Source organism: Nelumbo lutea, chromosome 3 (genome assembly GCF_056320005.1).
Source record: "Nelumbo lutea isolate HS-2025 chromosome 3, American lotus-T2T, whole genome shotgun sequence".
Classification (NCBI taxonomy): domain Eukaryota; kingdom Viridiplantae; phylum Streptophyta; class Magnoliopsida; order Proteales; family Nelumbonaceae; genus Nelumbo; species Nelumbo lutea.
In genome coordinates, this window is record NC_142686.1 from 90,061,764 (window position 1) to 90,077,957 (window position 16,194).

The 16,194-nt window shown below is 38.1% G+C and overlaps 1 protein-coding gene across 2 annotated transcripts; it reads right to left on the minus strand.

Moving 5' to 3' along the window:
* Nucleotides 1–11,869: 11,869 nt before the first annotated feature.
* Nucleotides 11,870–15,318, minus strand: LOC148866694 (interactor of constitutive active ROPs 4-like). 2 transcript variants are annotated; one of them, XM_088974257.1, is made up of 4 exons: nt 15,119–15,281; nt 14,320–14,451; nt 14,126–14,211; nt 11,870–13,255 (listed from the first exon to the last, which is right to left on the minus strand). In XM_088974257.1, exons 3-4 carry the CDS (start codon nt 14,137–14,139, stop codon nt 12,109–12,111), a joined length of 1,161 nt encoding a protein of 386 aa, XP_088830383.1. In that variant the 5' UTR covers nt 14,140–14,211; nt 14,320–14,451; nt 15,119–15,281; the 3' UTR covers nt 11,870–12,108. The 2 variants fall into 2 exon arrangements, with proteins under 2 accessions (XP_088830383.1, XP_088830382.1); XM_088974256.1 differs by lacking the exon at nt 14,320–14,451 and having other exon boundaries at nt 15,119–15,318.
* Nucleotides 15,319–16,194: the final 876 nt, after the last annotated feature.

Sequence of the window (16,194 nt, forward strand, 5' to 3'; positions counted from 1 at the left end):
CTTATGACATTTATTGTAAATGAATAAAGTACATATTTGATTCATGTTATTATGGTGTTTTTTTGTGTAATACCCTTAAACTGGGCACATATGAGACTCGTGTTAGTTTAGAATGTTCACAGCCGTTGGATAGATCTGGGGAGATTTATCCTGCTAAGGCTAACACTGATGTGCCGCCAAGTGTTGGGGTGGCCTATCTCAGCTGCCAGGGTGAGACCCGAGGTACATGCAGTGTAGGTTTACTTGAAACCTTGAACCGAACCAGAATTCTAGTATTGCCCTGGACCTTGGTGATTAGTGGGCAAAACTGGAATGTTACACCTAACCCCTATACTCGATTATGATACTGCACGAGGTGTCGGATTGGGCTGTCTTTGATATGCCAATCAGTGAGATCCTTAGAGGGGGTCAAAACCTGGGTATGTTGGGATAGTCCGAGAATTCATCTGAGTGGGTGATCATAGTGACAGGATCAGCCCCTTTGTCGGACAAAAGTAACGATCGGGGATGCACTCTCTCTGATGGAAACTAAGACTGCCGGCAGCCAATTTCAATCATTGAAATTTGTTTTGCAAAATATATTTATATACGGATATACATACATATATATATATATATATATATTACGGTTTCAAAATGTTTGCAAAATGTTTTAATTCTCGGGATCCATGTGAGTAGAGAGTGCATCACTGTTCCTTGCAGCTGAGGGAGAGGTCCTCTCTTGTCGGGCAGTGTTTGATCATTATGGGCTGAGAGGTTAAGTGTAAGACCATTGAGGGTAATACCTGATGGGCTAATCTTGCATCTGCCCACAGTCCCTGGGTTTTTTAAGGTGGCTTGGCCCAGGGACCACTTAGTGTAAGTGTTGGGCCCATTAGGAGTCCATGTGATGGACTTCAAGGGGTTCACTATCTTTTTAGTGAATTCAGACAGGCCTTGTAACAGAGGCTAGGCTGAACCCATATGGCTGATGTGTAGATCAATGTTTGGGTCCCATGCCATACAAGGAAGCCCAATTGGGTAGCAGTTTGGAAGGTTAATGAGCACATAGATTTATTGGGCCTAAGCCCATTTCAAACTGGTTTAGTTGGACTAATTAAAGAGAGGGGCGGATCTGGGATTGGATCAGCAAATAGGATAGAGTCTTACCCTATCCACACAAAGAGTCTAGATCTGAATACAGATTTGGATCTAAAAGGAGGAGGAAACTCCTCCTTATCCAAATACATATTTGGATTAGGAAACTCCTAATGAGATTAGGAGCTCTCTTTAAGCCTATAAAAGGAGGAGGGGGCGAACCATTCAGCCGATCCCAAATTCCAGAGATCAGATCTCAGTTTACATAGAGAGAAGACAGCACCAGCGTGACTGTGCCATCTTCTCCCTGCATTCTCCTCTAGTTGCCGCCACAGCCAGTTCGACCTCCATTGTTGTAGGAGCGATCAAGAAGCATTCTTGATATCAGTTTTTGGTGAAATTTTGATTTGGAGTTGTGCTCACCTACCCTCCAGCGAATTCTTGGTGAAGGATTTAGTTCTTGGGAAGAACACTGTTGATTCTGCTCCACCCTAAACTGTGTCATCTTCAGTGGGAGCAGTCTTTGGATCCTTCCTTGGGCGTGAACACTTCCATTGGAAGATATTATTTCTCCGTATCAGGTATATCCCTCTCCTACTGTTTTGGTCAAGATTGATCCTTGAAAAATGCAGTTTTTCTAAAATAGGGAATGTGATTCCTAGATGGAAGAGAGATAAATTTTTGAAATTCGGCCATTCATATGATGGATCTCTCATCCCTTCAACTTTAACACCCAAAATTGAGGAATCTTGGACTAATTCATTCAATAAAGCAGATAATACATCAAAGCAAATGAGAAACAGATAGGGAAACAAAGGATCTCCTTGTTTAAGTCATCTTTGGGGGTAGAAGGGCTTGGAAGGAGATCCAATGATGAGAATTTGATAGGAGACAGTGGTTACACTATTCATGACCCAATCCACCCAAATATGACCAAAATCCATTTTTTTAGGGCAGCTTGAAGAAAAGGCCATTCCACCCTATCATAAGCTTTATTCATGTCCAATTTGATTGTCGTAGTACCTTTCTTCTCTTTTGTCTTTTTCATATAGTGTGTGACTTCATGGGCAGGGAGAATATTGTTAGTAATTTGACTGCCTATGAAGAAAGCACTCTGATTTGGGGAGATTATCCTTTGCAAGATTGGCTTCAACCTATTGGCTATAATTTTTCCTATTATTCTGTACCCTATGTTGCAAAGACTTATAGGTCTGAAAATTGAGGTAGAGCTTATGTTGCAGGTTTGGTCTTAAAACAATTTCCTAACTTATACTAATGGATTTTATGTCTTCAAAACACGTTTAAAAATGCAATTAAAATGTTATGGGTTTGATCAAGTTGGTATTGGGTTAGACCCTATAGGGTCGGGTCAGATTTGAGAATCATGCATTTTTAAAAGTTGGGTCAATTCGGGTTCGGGTTGGTGTGCTTGAGGGTCGGATCAGGGTTGAGGCAAACCCATGCTAGACCCAACCCGTCGGCTTCCCAAGTGATGGAAAATTAGGAAATTCGACCATGAAGACCCTTTTGGGCTCAACCATGTTTAGGATTCTTGTCCAAATGACTTCCCTGGAAAAATGCAAAGCCCTTACCCTATGGGCTATGGAGAGACAAATAAGGGAAAGGGAAGTTGCAACTTACATATTGTTGGCCTAACTGGAATGCCTCTTGCCGATCATGGGCTTGGCACCCAGTTTAGTTAGTCCAACCAACAAGCCCAGGCTCTTTGAAAATTTAAGTTTAATTAGGCTTCGGTCATGATCAAGAAACTATAGCCCTAATTTTTGTAATTTCATCATTGAGACCATTAAAGAACCAAACCCATTCGTTTGTATCGGCACATAGGTATGTTGGTTAGACATGCTAAGCAGATAATCTATACTATATATGAAAGTGTAAATATAGTGTAAAACTTTTTTAGACTAAAATTATCCTTCTATTTCCCTGTTTGAGAAAGGGTATAAAAGTCATTTTATTATAGCTTTAATGCCAACTTTAATGGCTACTTAAATTGTCATGTTTGTATATGTTAGACAGTGTATGCCCTTAGCTCCAATCAGCATGATGTACATTATGACATTTACTGTAAATGAATAAAGTACATATTTGATTCATGTTATTGTGGTGTGTTTCTATGTAATACCCTTAAACTGAACACATATGAGACTCGTGTTAGTTTAGAATCTTCGCAGTCATTGGATAGATCTGGGGAGATTTATCCTACTAAGGCCGTCACTGATGTACCGCCAAGTTGGTTGGGGTGGCTTGTCTCAACTGCCAGGGTGAGACCTGAGGTACATGCAGTGTGGGTTTTCTTGAAACCCTAAACCGGACCAAAATTCTAGTATTGCCCTAGACCTTGGAGATAGATGGGCAAAACTGGAATGTTACACCTGATGTGCCAATCGGTCAGATCCTTAGAGGGGGTAAAACCTAGGTATGTTGGGACAGCCCGAGAATTCATCTAAGTGGGTGATCATAGTGACAGGATCAACCCCTTTGTCGGAAAAAGTGAATGATCGAGAAAATGCACTCTCTCTAATGAAAACCTAAACTGTCGGTAGTGGATTTCAAATGTGTTTGAAATTTGGTTTTGCAAAATATATTTATATAGAGATATACTTATATATTATGGCTTCACAAATTGTTTGCAAAAGGTTTTAATTCCCGGGATCCATGTGAGTAGAGAGTGCAGTGCTGCACCTTGCAGTTGAGGGAGAGGTCCGCTCTTGTCAGGCAGTGTTTGATCATTAAGGGCTGAGAGGTTAAGTGTAAGGCCATTGAGGGTTATACCTGATGGGCTAATCTTGCATCTACTCACAGTCCTTGGGCCTTCATAAGATGGTTGGACCCAATGATCATTTAGTGTAAATGTTGGACCCATTAAGAGCCCATAGTGGTGGACTCAAGGGTTCACCGTATTCAACAGTGAATCCGGCCAGGCCTTGTAACAAAGACTAGGATGAACCCATGTGGCTGATGTATAGATCAATGTTAGGGTCCCACACCATACAAAGAGAGCCAAGCTAGCCAACATTAAATGGAAGTGAGCCTGAAAGCTTAATGGGCGTAAAGCCCATTTCGAACTAGGTTAATTGTGTTAATTAAATAGGGGTGGATCTGGGTTTGGATCAGCAGATGAGGATAAGAGGATAACTCTTATCCCCTTAAAGAGTCCAAATCCAAATAAAGATTTGGATCAGGGAACTCCTAATTTGATTAGAAAAAAGTTGATTTTGAACTGCAAATAAGATATAAGGGACTATCCTTATCACTTAAAGAGTTCAGATCCAAATAAAGATTTGGATAAAGAGACTCCTAATCAGATTAGGAGGTTGTCTCTTTAAGGCTATAAATAGAGAGCAGAGTGGATCTGAAAAAGACACACAAACACAACACGGAAGATAACTCAGTTTGATTGTTTCTACCTTCAATTCTTTTTCTCCCTTCTCTTGCTGCTCTACCCTGTTCGATTTCCAATTCTTGGAACTGATCAAGATTTGATCTTGATATTGTTTCTTACTAGAAGAAACAATTCTAAAGTTGTGCTCACTACCCCATTAGATTCTTGCTGAAGAATCAAAGGTTCTTGGTGAAGAACTACATGCTGATTCTGCCTCATCCTAAGTTGTGTCATGTTCAGTGGAGGGAGGGTTTGGTACACTCATTGGGCGTGAACACCTGCATTGGGATGAGCTTTTTGCATGGATTCCGTATCAGGTATATCCCTCCCTAATCTTAGTTTCAGATTTGGTCCAGTTTGGTTACAAGGACGAACCTTGAAAATGCAGTTTTATAAACCGGGAATATGATTCCCGGATGGGAGTAAAGAAGTTTTTGAAAATTTGCCCAACCTTTCTGTAGGGTTCGGCCATCCATATGATGGATCTCCCATCCCTTCAGTGTATTTAATCTATCACTAATTGTAAGGGTTGAAAATGTAATTTCAATTATTACTTTTCACCTCATTTAATCCCCTCTCTTTAAGTCTTATACTTAAGGTATTAAATCCCATTTTCTCTTATTAAATCCTATATTTTTAAGTTATTTTACACTAATAAGTGCTACTAATTACATCTATGTCAATATTTTTAACAATATATAAACACATATATTTTAAAACCAACTCAGAAACAAAACCATTCTTTACCCAAGTGGTGGCTAGCAATTAAACCATTCAAGTCAAATTGATCAACCTATGAAGTCATAGTTAGGCAATAAAATTTTTAAAATAGAAATAAATATATAAAATTACAAAAAAAAATGTAGAAAAAATTAGACACATCTATGATATTTTTTATAAGTGTAATAAACAAGAATTATTTTTATTGATAATGATAAGGAAAACATAATTTAGAACTAACCAAAAATGAAATATAAAAATTAATAATAAATAATTCAACTTTTGGGTTAAATGTGTTAACCTTGAATGTCATAAATAAATCATAAAAATTAATCAAATATAAAAATATAAAATGAAAAATACATAAATTTTGCAAAAAAGCATTCAGGCACATGTATAATATCATATATTTATCATACTAAACAAAAAGTAAGTGTTACATATTAGAATTATTTTTACATAAAAAAAATATATAGAAAAAGTTGAACGCATTTATAATTCTATGTTTACACTACTATTAGAAATATGAATAAGATTGTGGAACACTTTGGCTTATGGATTTTGGGTCAACGGTTCAACTGTCCAATTTGAGTGGGTCAAACTGGTAAGATGTAAAATATAATGCAACTTTTTATTTTGACTGTTAGATTTGGATTAGGTTAAAGTCCACCGCATGGTTTTGAAAACTGGACCAAACCGAAAAAATAAAAAACTGGTTAGGTAATTTGTTTCGTTTCACCATAATATCGCTTTTAGGCTAAAAGCCTTTGATTTTGTCGATGACCCACTAACCAAGGCGGTTGAACCATCGACCTAGACAACGGTTTTGGCCATTTTTATTTTTTATTTTGTTTTGTTTCTTAAGTCATAATGAGTCATCCGTTCAAGTTAAATGGTCAGACCCTTCGACTAGGTAATTGGTGCCCAAAATGGCTCCCTATCCGATCCGGTTTTAAAAACCTTGGTCCACCGTATAGATACATTATTATGATATGGGAGTGTGAGACTTTGAGAATGAAGTGGATAATTAAAGTTGATAAGTGAGGAAGAAGAAGAAGAAGAAGGAGGAGGAGGAGGAGGAGGAGGAGGAGGAGGACAACGACGATGATGATGATGAGGAGGAGGAGGAGGAGGAGGAACCACCACCAGCAGTTATCTCCATGTTCGTCATCATTGCCGCTATAACATTGATTGTGCAATGTGGAACTTTTTTTTACTAAAATTACCCTCTATTTCATTGTTTGAGAAAGGGTATAAAAAGTCATTTTATTATAACTTTAATGTCAGCTTTAATGGCTACTAAAATGCCTATATTTGTGTATTTAAACCATTTCTAATTGTAAGGTTGAAAATGTCACTTTAATTATTACTTTCCACCTCATTTAATCCCCCCACATAAGTCTTAAGGTATTAAATCCCATTTTATCTTATTAAATACTATATTTTTTAGTTGTTTTTCACTAATAAATGCTACTAATTAGATCTATGTCAATATTTTTAACAATATAAACTCATATATTTTAAAATTGACTCAAAAAGAAAAGCATTTTTTATCCAAGTGATAGCTAAGCAATTCAACCTTTTGAATCAAATTGATTAACCTATGAAGTCATAAGTAATCACATTTAAAAAAATATATAGAACATTACAACACAAATTTAGAAAAAAATTAGACACATTTAAGATATTTTTATTAATCAAATTAAAAAATAAGTGTAGTAAACAAGAATTATTTTTATTGATAATGAAAATGAAATACATAATTTAGAAATAATAAAAAATGAAATATAAAAATTAATAACAAATAGTTCAATTTTGGGTTAATTGTGTTAATCTTTAATGTCATAAATAAATAATAAAATATAAAGATATAAAAATACATAAATTTTGCAAAGAAAAAGGCATGTAGGCACATGTATAATATCATATATTTATCATATTAAATAAAAGGTAAGTGTGATATATTAGAATTATTTTTACACACAAAAATACAAAAATTGTAAAAAAAAATTGAACACATCTGTTATTCTTTAATTTGAACTACTATTAAAGTTGTGAATAAGATTGTGAAACTTTCTTTTTAAAATACTTAGTTTTGAATTTAGTCCATATTTAATTGTAAGATTTAAATTGTAAATTGAACTACTAGTTTTCACCTCATTCATTTCTCTCTATTTAAATCTTACATATTTTTTTTATAAATGAACAAAGAGTAAATCTCTTAAAACTACCCTTACTGTTCACGAAATTGACAAACTGTACCCTTACTGTTTACATATGTACTAAGCTACCCTTAAGTTTTCTAACAATTGTCTAAAACCTCCATTGCCGTTAATTTTCTGTCACACTCCATTCACATGTGACATCACATGAGTGATAATTATTTTAAAATTCCTAAAATACTTTTATTGTTCACTACCACTGTTGAAAGTTGCTGTGATGGCAATGATTTTGGTATCGTCGTCGTAGGCGATGAAGCCACTGCAACTTCCGAAAGGCAAAAGTTTGGTCCAAACTCAACCGACAATGGATTCATTCAATCATACCTGAAATTTCTCTTTTGCATCTTTCAACTAATGTATTTAAATAATCAAGCAAACTAACTTCCCCTCCTCACCGGCCATCCCCTACTCTATAACCCTCGACCAAATATAGTAAAATTAAGCACCAAGCTCAAGAACCCGCTCCCCAAACTGAGTCCAACAATCTCCATCATGGATAACCCTTTGGTCTTCAACGACGACAATGAGCAAGAAAAATAGAAATGGTTAAAGAGAGGAAAAAAAGGCTCCAAAGACAGTGAAATCGCAACAATAAAAAGTCAAAACCCAGAAAAAGAAGAACTCGCGTCCTCTGTCTTTCTAGTTACCAAACTCAACCGACAATGGGTTCTTTACCGTCAGTGTCTCCTCGGTCAGTGTTTGCCGCCCACGATGAATCCGTAACTTGATCTAAGAAACGTTTCTAATGCTTAAGCTTCTCTGTATTTTGCATCTTCCTCTAGCATTAGTTGTGTTATCATAACATCTCTTGCACAGGTGTTTACTCGGAGACAATCTATCTTAATTTAGTCGTTACTTTCTTACGCAGCATCGATGCCAGTGTTTGTTTCTTTTCTCTAACTGCTGATGCTCTTCTTCTGAGTGATGAATCACCAAGCTGTACTCCCCACCTTGCCCCAGTTGCATTACTCGGAACTCATTGTTTAGTTATTCGAATTGCTCTACCGTCCACTTTAACCACTGCATTGGGAAGACTCACAAAGCCAGCTCTTGTGAGATGATGACCAGATGGACCTCATGGCAGCTGCCACCACCAACGATATGATTTTGGGTTTATTTGTTTATCAGTTGGGTTTTAATTTGAAATTTTGATGAATAGTGAAGGGCAAATTCAATATCTAATTTTTTTCATTAGTGTTTACTGACATGTCAATTGTCAGAAAATTTAAGAGTTCTTGAAGATAGTAGGTAAACAGTAAGGGTACAATTTTTCAATTTCGTGAACGGTAGGGGTAGTTTAAGAAATTTACCCATGAACAAAAGAAAAAAGATACACAAAAAAGATAAAACACTACAGAAAGAAGAGTCTAGCCAAACAATTAGGCCTGTCAATGATATTTAAAACCAATGTTTCAAAATCGGAATGGACTAGACGGTTGGACCGAAAAAAAAAATCAGGAATCATTTAGGTCTCCAATTTTGATTATATTATAAACTGCTTTTCTTAAAAAAAACGTTGGAAAGGTAAAAAATTGCTATCCGAGTGGTTGAACCATTAAACCATTCGACCCAAACAACGATTCATGGGTTATATGTTTTATTTTTTTATATTAAAAAAATAAAAAAGGACTTCCACTAGTATCCCCATCGAATTGATAATTGGGGTTAGGATTCGAATGCAAATCATTTTCATTCTTCCCTTCTTAGCTGCTCACTTAGCTTGACCTCTAACGACTAGCGGTGATAGCAACCTATGGCGAACCACGACGACCAGTGATTGATAGTTAAGGCTCCATCTATGGTAAGTGGTGGCAATTGGGTGATTTGGTTTGGGTTGAGCTTCAACCCAACCCATCTAACCCGCCAACCCATAAATGACTCAATTATATAAAATTAAATGGGTTGGATTCAACCTAAACCTGCTTTAACCCAATCCAACTGGCCCAAACCCATTAATCTTATATTTATGTACTTAAAAAAAAAAAAAAAACTCTCTCTTAACAAATAAACTGGTCATAACTTGGTGGTATTAGTGGTTGCTATTTACACAAGTTGTGAAGGTTCAAATCACATAACATGCATTCTATTTTTACATAAGCGGCGAAGCCATTTGACTGTGTTCAAATTTCGGGTTTGAATAAACCACTTAGATTTAAACCAGTCAGACCAACTTGAATTATCTAATTGGATTGTCTTCGACCTAATCACATCAAGGGTGGTCGAACCATTTAGATATGGATCAGTCCGGATGGACCATACTAGACCGATTCAGCCAATGGTGGATTGACTTGGACCGGCCCATATCAGGTTTGTGCACGGGTTTGGGATCAAACCAACAGACCCGAAGCGGGTCAAGATCATACCAGTTCGGATTTGGGTCAGGTTGTGCACTTGCTGATTGGGCCGAACAATCCAAACCGGGCAAAGCAATCGGGTATCGAACCATCCCGACTGGACCCATTTCGGATTCGGATCAACCGGTTCGACATGTGTTGGATTGGGTCAGTTCAGACTGGGCTGGCCGACCCAAACGAACCGGATCGAGGTGATCAAGTCTATTCATATTTAGACCAAGTTGAGCTGGTCCGGACTCGAGTCAAGTTGATTTGGATTTATGTCGAATTTAGGGGTGTTCACGGTTTGGGTTCAGTTAACCGAACCGTGGGACATTTTTTGGAATTGAACCAGTAGTATCGGTTTTGGAAAATTGGTAACCTAGAACTGAATCGAAGCCATTCAGTTAATCGGTTGGCCGGTTTGGTTAACCGTTGGTTTTTCAGTTTTTTAGTTTTTACAATATATATTATAAAAATATATATAAATATATAATAAAAAATTATAAATATATATATAATATAATATTTTAAATAATAAATAATATATAATATATTATAAATATATATACATATATATATATTTATATATATATAATGCATATTTATTAATTTAAAATATATAAAATATATAGAAATATATGTATATCGGTTGGTTTGGTTAACCACTGGTTTTCTATATTGGTTAATTGAAACCGAACTGGTACCTTTGGGTTTTTTAAAAACACCAAACCGACCAATTTGATTTTTTGGTTTTGTTTTCTCACCCCTAGTCGAAATGGGTGAAGTGTGTTGATTCGAGACAAATCTAAATTTATTTAATAATTAATAAAAATTAATGTATTAATTATAAATTATTTCATTTAAATGAAGAAAATTAAAAAAAAAAAAGGCAAAGGAATTAATACTTATATCTATAGTGGTTAACCCAATAGTTATCCCCAACCCAACCCGTTTAAATGGGTGGATTGGGTGATCAACCCAGTTCCATCCTACCAAGCAAATGGGCGGATTGGATGGATTCAGTGGGTTGGGTGAAAAATTGTCACCTCTATCTACGATGACCTATGACAAATGCAAGGTTTGCATTTCTCAATTCTCACTTTGAGTTTGAGCCGTCATTGAGTGCATGGTTTTGTAGTGGCAACTGCAATTTAATAAGCAACAACCACCATTTACAAACTACCGACAACCAATGGCGACCATTGGTTTCATCAACGATCTATGACAGTTTTGCAATGGTAATTTCTTCTCCTCCACTAGAGAGTCTATGGTTGAAGCAGCAATTTTAATCACCGACGACCAAACTACAATCCATTGGTGGTAATTTTTCCCTCTTTGAACCCAACACCATCACACTTGATTTTTTTTTGTATTTTATTTAATTTTTATGATATTATTTTATTATTTATAAATATTTTTACTTTTAATTTATTTATGACATCACGAGTCAAACCATTTAACCCAGATGATTGAACCATCAAATAAAAAAACGATACCTTAACCAATTCTATTTTTAGGTCAATTTTCAAAATATTACTTGAAACTTCACAACTTGATCTGATTATCATATATTTAAATTTTACTTACATCCGATTAATAATAAAAAACAAAAAATATAAAAATAAAAAATTATAAAATTTATAAAATATTTTGGATATATTATTATTCATTATCATCGTCTAAACAGTATGATTCAAGTTCAACGAATGTTACATGTTAAAATTGTTATATTTATTACCGAAAAATAATGTAACATCTTAAAGCGTATTTGGGGGCCCAAGCCTAATAAAGTTCGAGGTACTAAAAGCAGCCAACCATAAGCATTCTACTGGAATTCGTTATTCATCAGCCTTTGCTGGTGCTTGCTGGGTCCGTTTCTTTGGGCTTGGTGTCAATGTACTGTACAAGCATTTATTGCCTGTGACTGAGAGCCATTCCAATGGTGGGTCATGATTATCAATACTCCCTCTGGACTGAAATCCCAATTGCAGAATGCGGAGACCCATAAATAAAAGATAGAAAACAGAAGTAAAAATGACTAGTAATTAGGATTTTGATTTAGAATTGGTCATCAATTAGACCTGAATAGGTTAGTATTAGCAGTCGAATCATTAACCAACAATTCCATGATTCCATGCATAAGTTAACAGCAGCAGAATGTATAGCACCTATTATCACTGAATGCGAAATCGTAAGTAACTATTTCGCAACCCAAAATAGACAAAAGCTAGTAAGCAGCACACTGCACACAAGAGAGATACCGGTCTAAATTACAGTGTGCAGATACAGAAAAAAAAAAAAAAAAAAGAGAGAGAGAATTGAATTTAACCAGTTGAGCTTCTCTCCCCCATTATTTCTGGCCCTTCCTCTTCCACAAATCTCCGAACATCCGAATACCAGTGCCTTTCCTCTTACCACCTCCAAACCCATCGTCTGATTCATCACCCAACAATGGTGATCCCACGAATCCGGTGTACCCACCACCAGCCGTTTCAAGGCCACCGCTGCTCAGGTGCTTGTCCATTGAGCCACACCTTCCTGCCACCCTCCCGTTCATCTCCATTCCGCCGGCCAGCACCGCCGCTGCTGCATCAGCTGCCTTCCTCCACTGCTCTGTCTGCACCCTGAGCTTCTTCATCTCTGTCTCTAATGCCACCTTTGCTCCCTCCACCGTCTCTAGTTGCTGCTTCAGTCGAGCCACATTCGCCTTGCTCTCTTCCAGCTCCTGCCCCATTTTGGTGAGCTTCAGAGCGGATTCTTCCTCCATAACTAGAAAAGAAGCAGACTCCACCGCTGCTTCCTTTACCTTCTTTTTCAAGAGCTCGTTCTCTTCCCGAACCATCTCCAATTGCTTTTCCTTCTCTGCCAACTTCTCTTTCAGCAAATTGATCTCGTCATTCATCACAGACGAGTTATCCAACGCTGGTTTCACAGGGTCCAAAACAGTTATTGCTTCAGCGCATTTCTCTATTGGCTTGGTCTCATTCTCTTGCTGCTCGGTCGTGTGTGTCGTCCTCTTGGGCTCAGATGGAACGGTTTCCACCGGAACTTCGAAAACATCGGTTTCTGGAAAGCTCTCTTCAGGCGATTCATCCGGATTTCCGTCTGAGCTGGTTTTCTCATTGGATTCACGGGTTTCCCCTGGAGGAGGAAGGTGTTCTACCTCCTTAGTGGCCTCCTCTCCGGCTGGCTCCTTGGTCTTCTTCTCCAGCTCTTCCTGAGCTTCTTTCTTAGCAGCTTCCGCAAAAGCCAACTGCTCTTTCAGCTTTTTCAGCTCCTCTTGGGCCTGACCCAATTGAGATTCCAAATCGGTAATGCGGGTCCCAAGCTTCTTTTGATGCAAAGGATCAGAATGAGCCCCTCGCGGAGATCGACGTTCTCCCACCTTTGGACTTCGATCGACAGTGGGTCGATGGTGGAGATTATCAGACTCATGACCTGACGTTCTAAGATGCAGTGGGGCCCTAGTAGATTGCCTTTGAGGCAACTCCGACCCTCTGTTTATCAAATTAAAAATTAACAAAAATCAATATACACACCCACAATCATTAGCAATCAACAATTAGTATTTAACGACATCCCATTTTACATATCAGTCCAGACTGATATTTCATGAAGTGGAAAAACTAGAGAGGGTGTGTAACAGAGTAAAGATTAGCAGACCTCGGTTGTTGAAACTTCTGTGGGTCAAAAGTCTAGACTATACAAGGATTCTAATCCAACAGTTCTTAACTTTATACATGGATCATTGTTAACAGACTAAGATCTATCAACCCGGTTGCAAGTTGCATCCCATAATGACAGATGCAGACACACAGTGAGGGGAAGCAAGACAAGATAATTGAGATGTGGAATGTGGATACTGCAATCCGTGCTTCACATCAACATTCGAGTTACATACAACAATAAAAGGTAAGGTTTACATCTGCTTTCCCAGAAAAGCAGATCTTCACTAATATATAGCTTTTGAAAATTGAAAGTGCTTTGTTTGTCCTGAAAAGGGCTTTTCACTCGGTACGAAAAAGGGAGCACCCTCGGGTCTCGAGCCCCCATTACCAGTTTCAAATTCAAAAAGGAGAAAGACGTTTGCCCACGCGGAGTGCGGTTCGAGTAATCGAGTCTACTGTCGATGCATCATTCTAAACCGGAATCTTTCAAAGATGTACAAATCCCTAGGATGCGATTTACGATGAGTCATGGGCCTCATCAAGACATCTAGCATAAGTGCATAACCATCTCAGCCCTCTAGAAATCTGATGAAGGGCGCTGGTTTGATCAAAACATGACGAAAGTCCGTTGGGTGGTCTCTCCCTCGAGAAAAGAAGAAAAGAAAATAATTGATTCGAGAAGGGTTTGGTAAATCTTACCTCGACCTCGGCATATCTGCACGTCAAAACGCTATCTGCGGCGGTTGAGGAAGAAGGGCAAACAGGTCACGTCTCCGTATTTTGTTCTGCAAAATTCGAGCAGGGTAAATTTTAAAATTAAAATAATATTCAAAAGAAAAGCAGGAAGTAATAATTATTGAAAGAAAATAAGGAATTTATTGGAGATTCCCCACCGTTAGATTGAAATTTGAATCTGTTAAGTATGAAATTTAAGGATCATCCGACGGTTTGGAGCTGGACAAGGCACATAATGCCCACACTAGAAGGAAAAGAGATCAATGGATGCGATTCTCCTCCTCTGCTCTCTGAAGAGATGAGCAATCATTCATCAAAATACCACTGAACTAATGGACATTTTGGTCGTTCTACTATGAAGCATGTAACCCCAAATTGAAACAATGGCGCCTCCCGTAATTTTGCAGAAAAAAAAAACACAAAACTGGAGGAATCCCGATTTATCGACGGATGTTCATAGTTGAGCCTTCAAAACTCAGAGACATTCAAGTCCAACGGAAGACAAGGTAGTCAAAACCAGTAAATAAAGTGTAATAGAGAGAAATTGAACCTAACGGATCTTTTTCCTAGTTCTTTCTGGGGAGGAAGCAAGCAAGCTCTACAATCTATTCATGGAAGCGGAACAAACAGATCTTAGATTAACAAAAAGAACTAATTCAGAAGAGAAAGAGACAGTCAAGACAGAAAGAGAAAGTGAGAGAGATTGAACACGGATAATCCTCAGATCTTGAAGCATTACTTGGAGTCTGGAGACCAGATCTAATACTCAACACATAAACACACTACCTCAGTCTCATATCACATGGAAAACGAAAAGAGCCACACAACGGAAATCAACCTGGTTAGGAGACTCCAGACTGACAAAGGATTAATGTTAGCAAGAGATCATCAGGTTTAAATAATGTACAGACTACAGAGTACAGAACAGAGACGAAGAGCAAGGAGACAAATCAATACCTATATGATGTGAAAGCGTCGTGGAAGAATAACAAAGCAGATCGTCAATCACCTCCTCGTATAAGATCCAGAGACTGTGGGGTAGCATCCATTAACGACGACGACAAAGTACAGAGGCTAAGAAGGAAGGGAGACAGAAACGAAATCGAGAAGAGAAGTTCACACAGAAGAAAATGGAGTGTCATTTATAGCTGAGACCTGAGAGCAGAGGAGGATCAAGGATGTTTTCAAAAACAAACCCAGAAATGGACCAGACCAATAATTTTGAACCCAAGAGAACCGTTTGAACCGGACCTTCGAGACAACAGACAAGATAAGCCTGAACCAATTCTTTTTTTAAAAGGAAGCACGACTGCACGAGTACGTTCACGGTTCATCATTACTGGGTGATTGGTGATCCGTTGAGCACGCTGTCTGTCATTTATCACACTAGCTCCAACGAGAGCGCTCTCATTAGTTCACCGCCCGCAGCTCACGGCTCACCCCACTCTGGCTGTAGAATCTCGGCCGTCAGATGCTCGCAACTATGCATCCCCAACTGCTGAATCCCACCGTATTTTTGTTTGACCTTCCACAATAAGACAACCAACCACCAGCTTGAACCCTCTCTCTCTCTCTCTCTCATCTCATGTGTCGAGTCGAGGGCATCAGATTTTGACCCAGGAGCTCAAAATGCGCTTGTGGGCCCCACTTCGTTTCTTGCTATCATTTTACACCTGGCAACTATTGTTATTTTTATATTCCAATCCATCTCCAACCGTCCAGTTCATCGTAGGAGGAACCGATTGAGCCCACCGCCCGCGTTCAATTCAAACACCCGAAAGAAATCTGCTTTGGAGCTATTGCTATATCGACACGTTTCTAGTTTGAGGAAAAAAGTGAGCGTTATCGATTATCTCCCTGCCTCGTGGCCCCTGCATTTATGAGGAAAAAAGCAAGTGCAAAGCTGGAATATTATAAAGTTGAAGGGCACTAGAGAAATTTCCAAAAAGTATATCCTCTTTTATATGAAAAAGATATCCCACGTGGGACGACCTCGTGACGACAACTACGTCTGATGCATCACCATCTCGTGA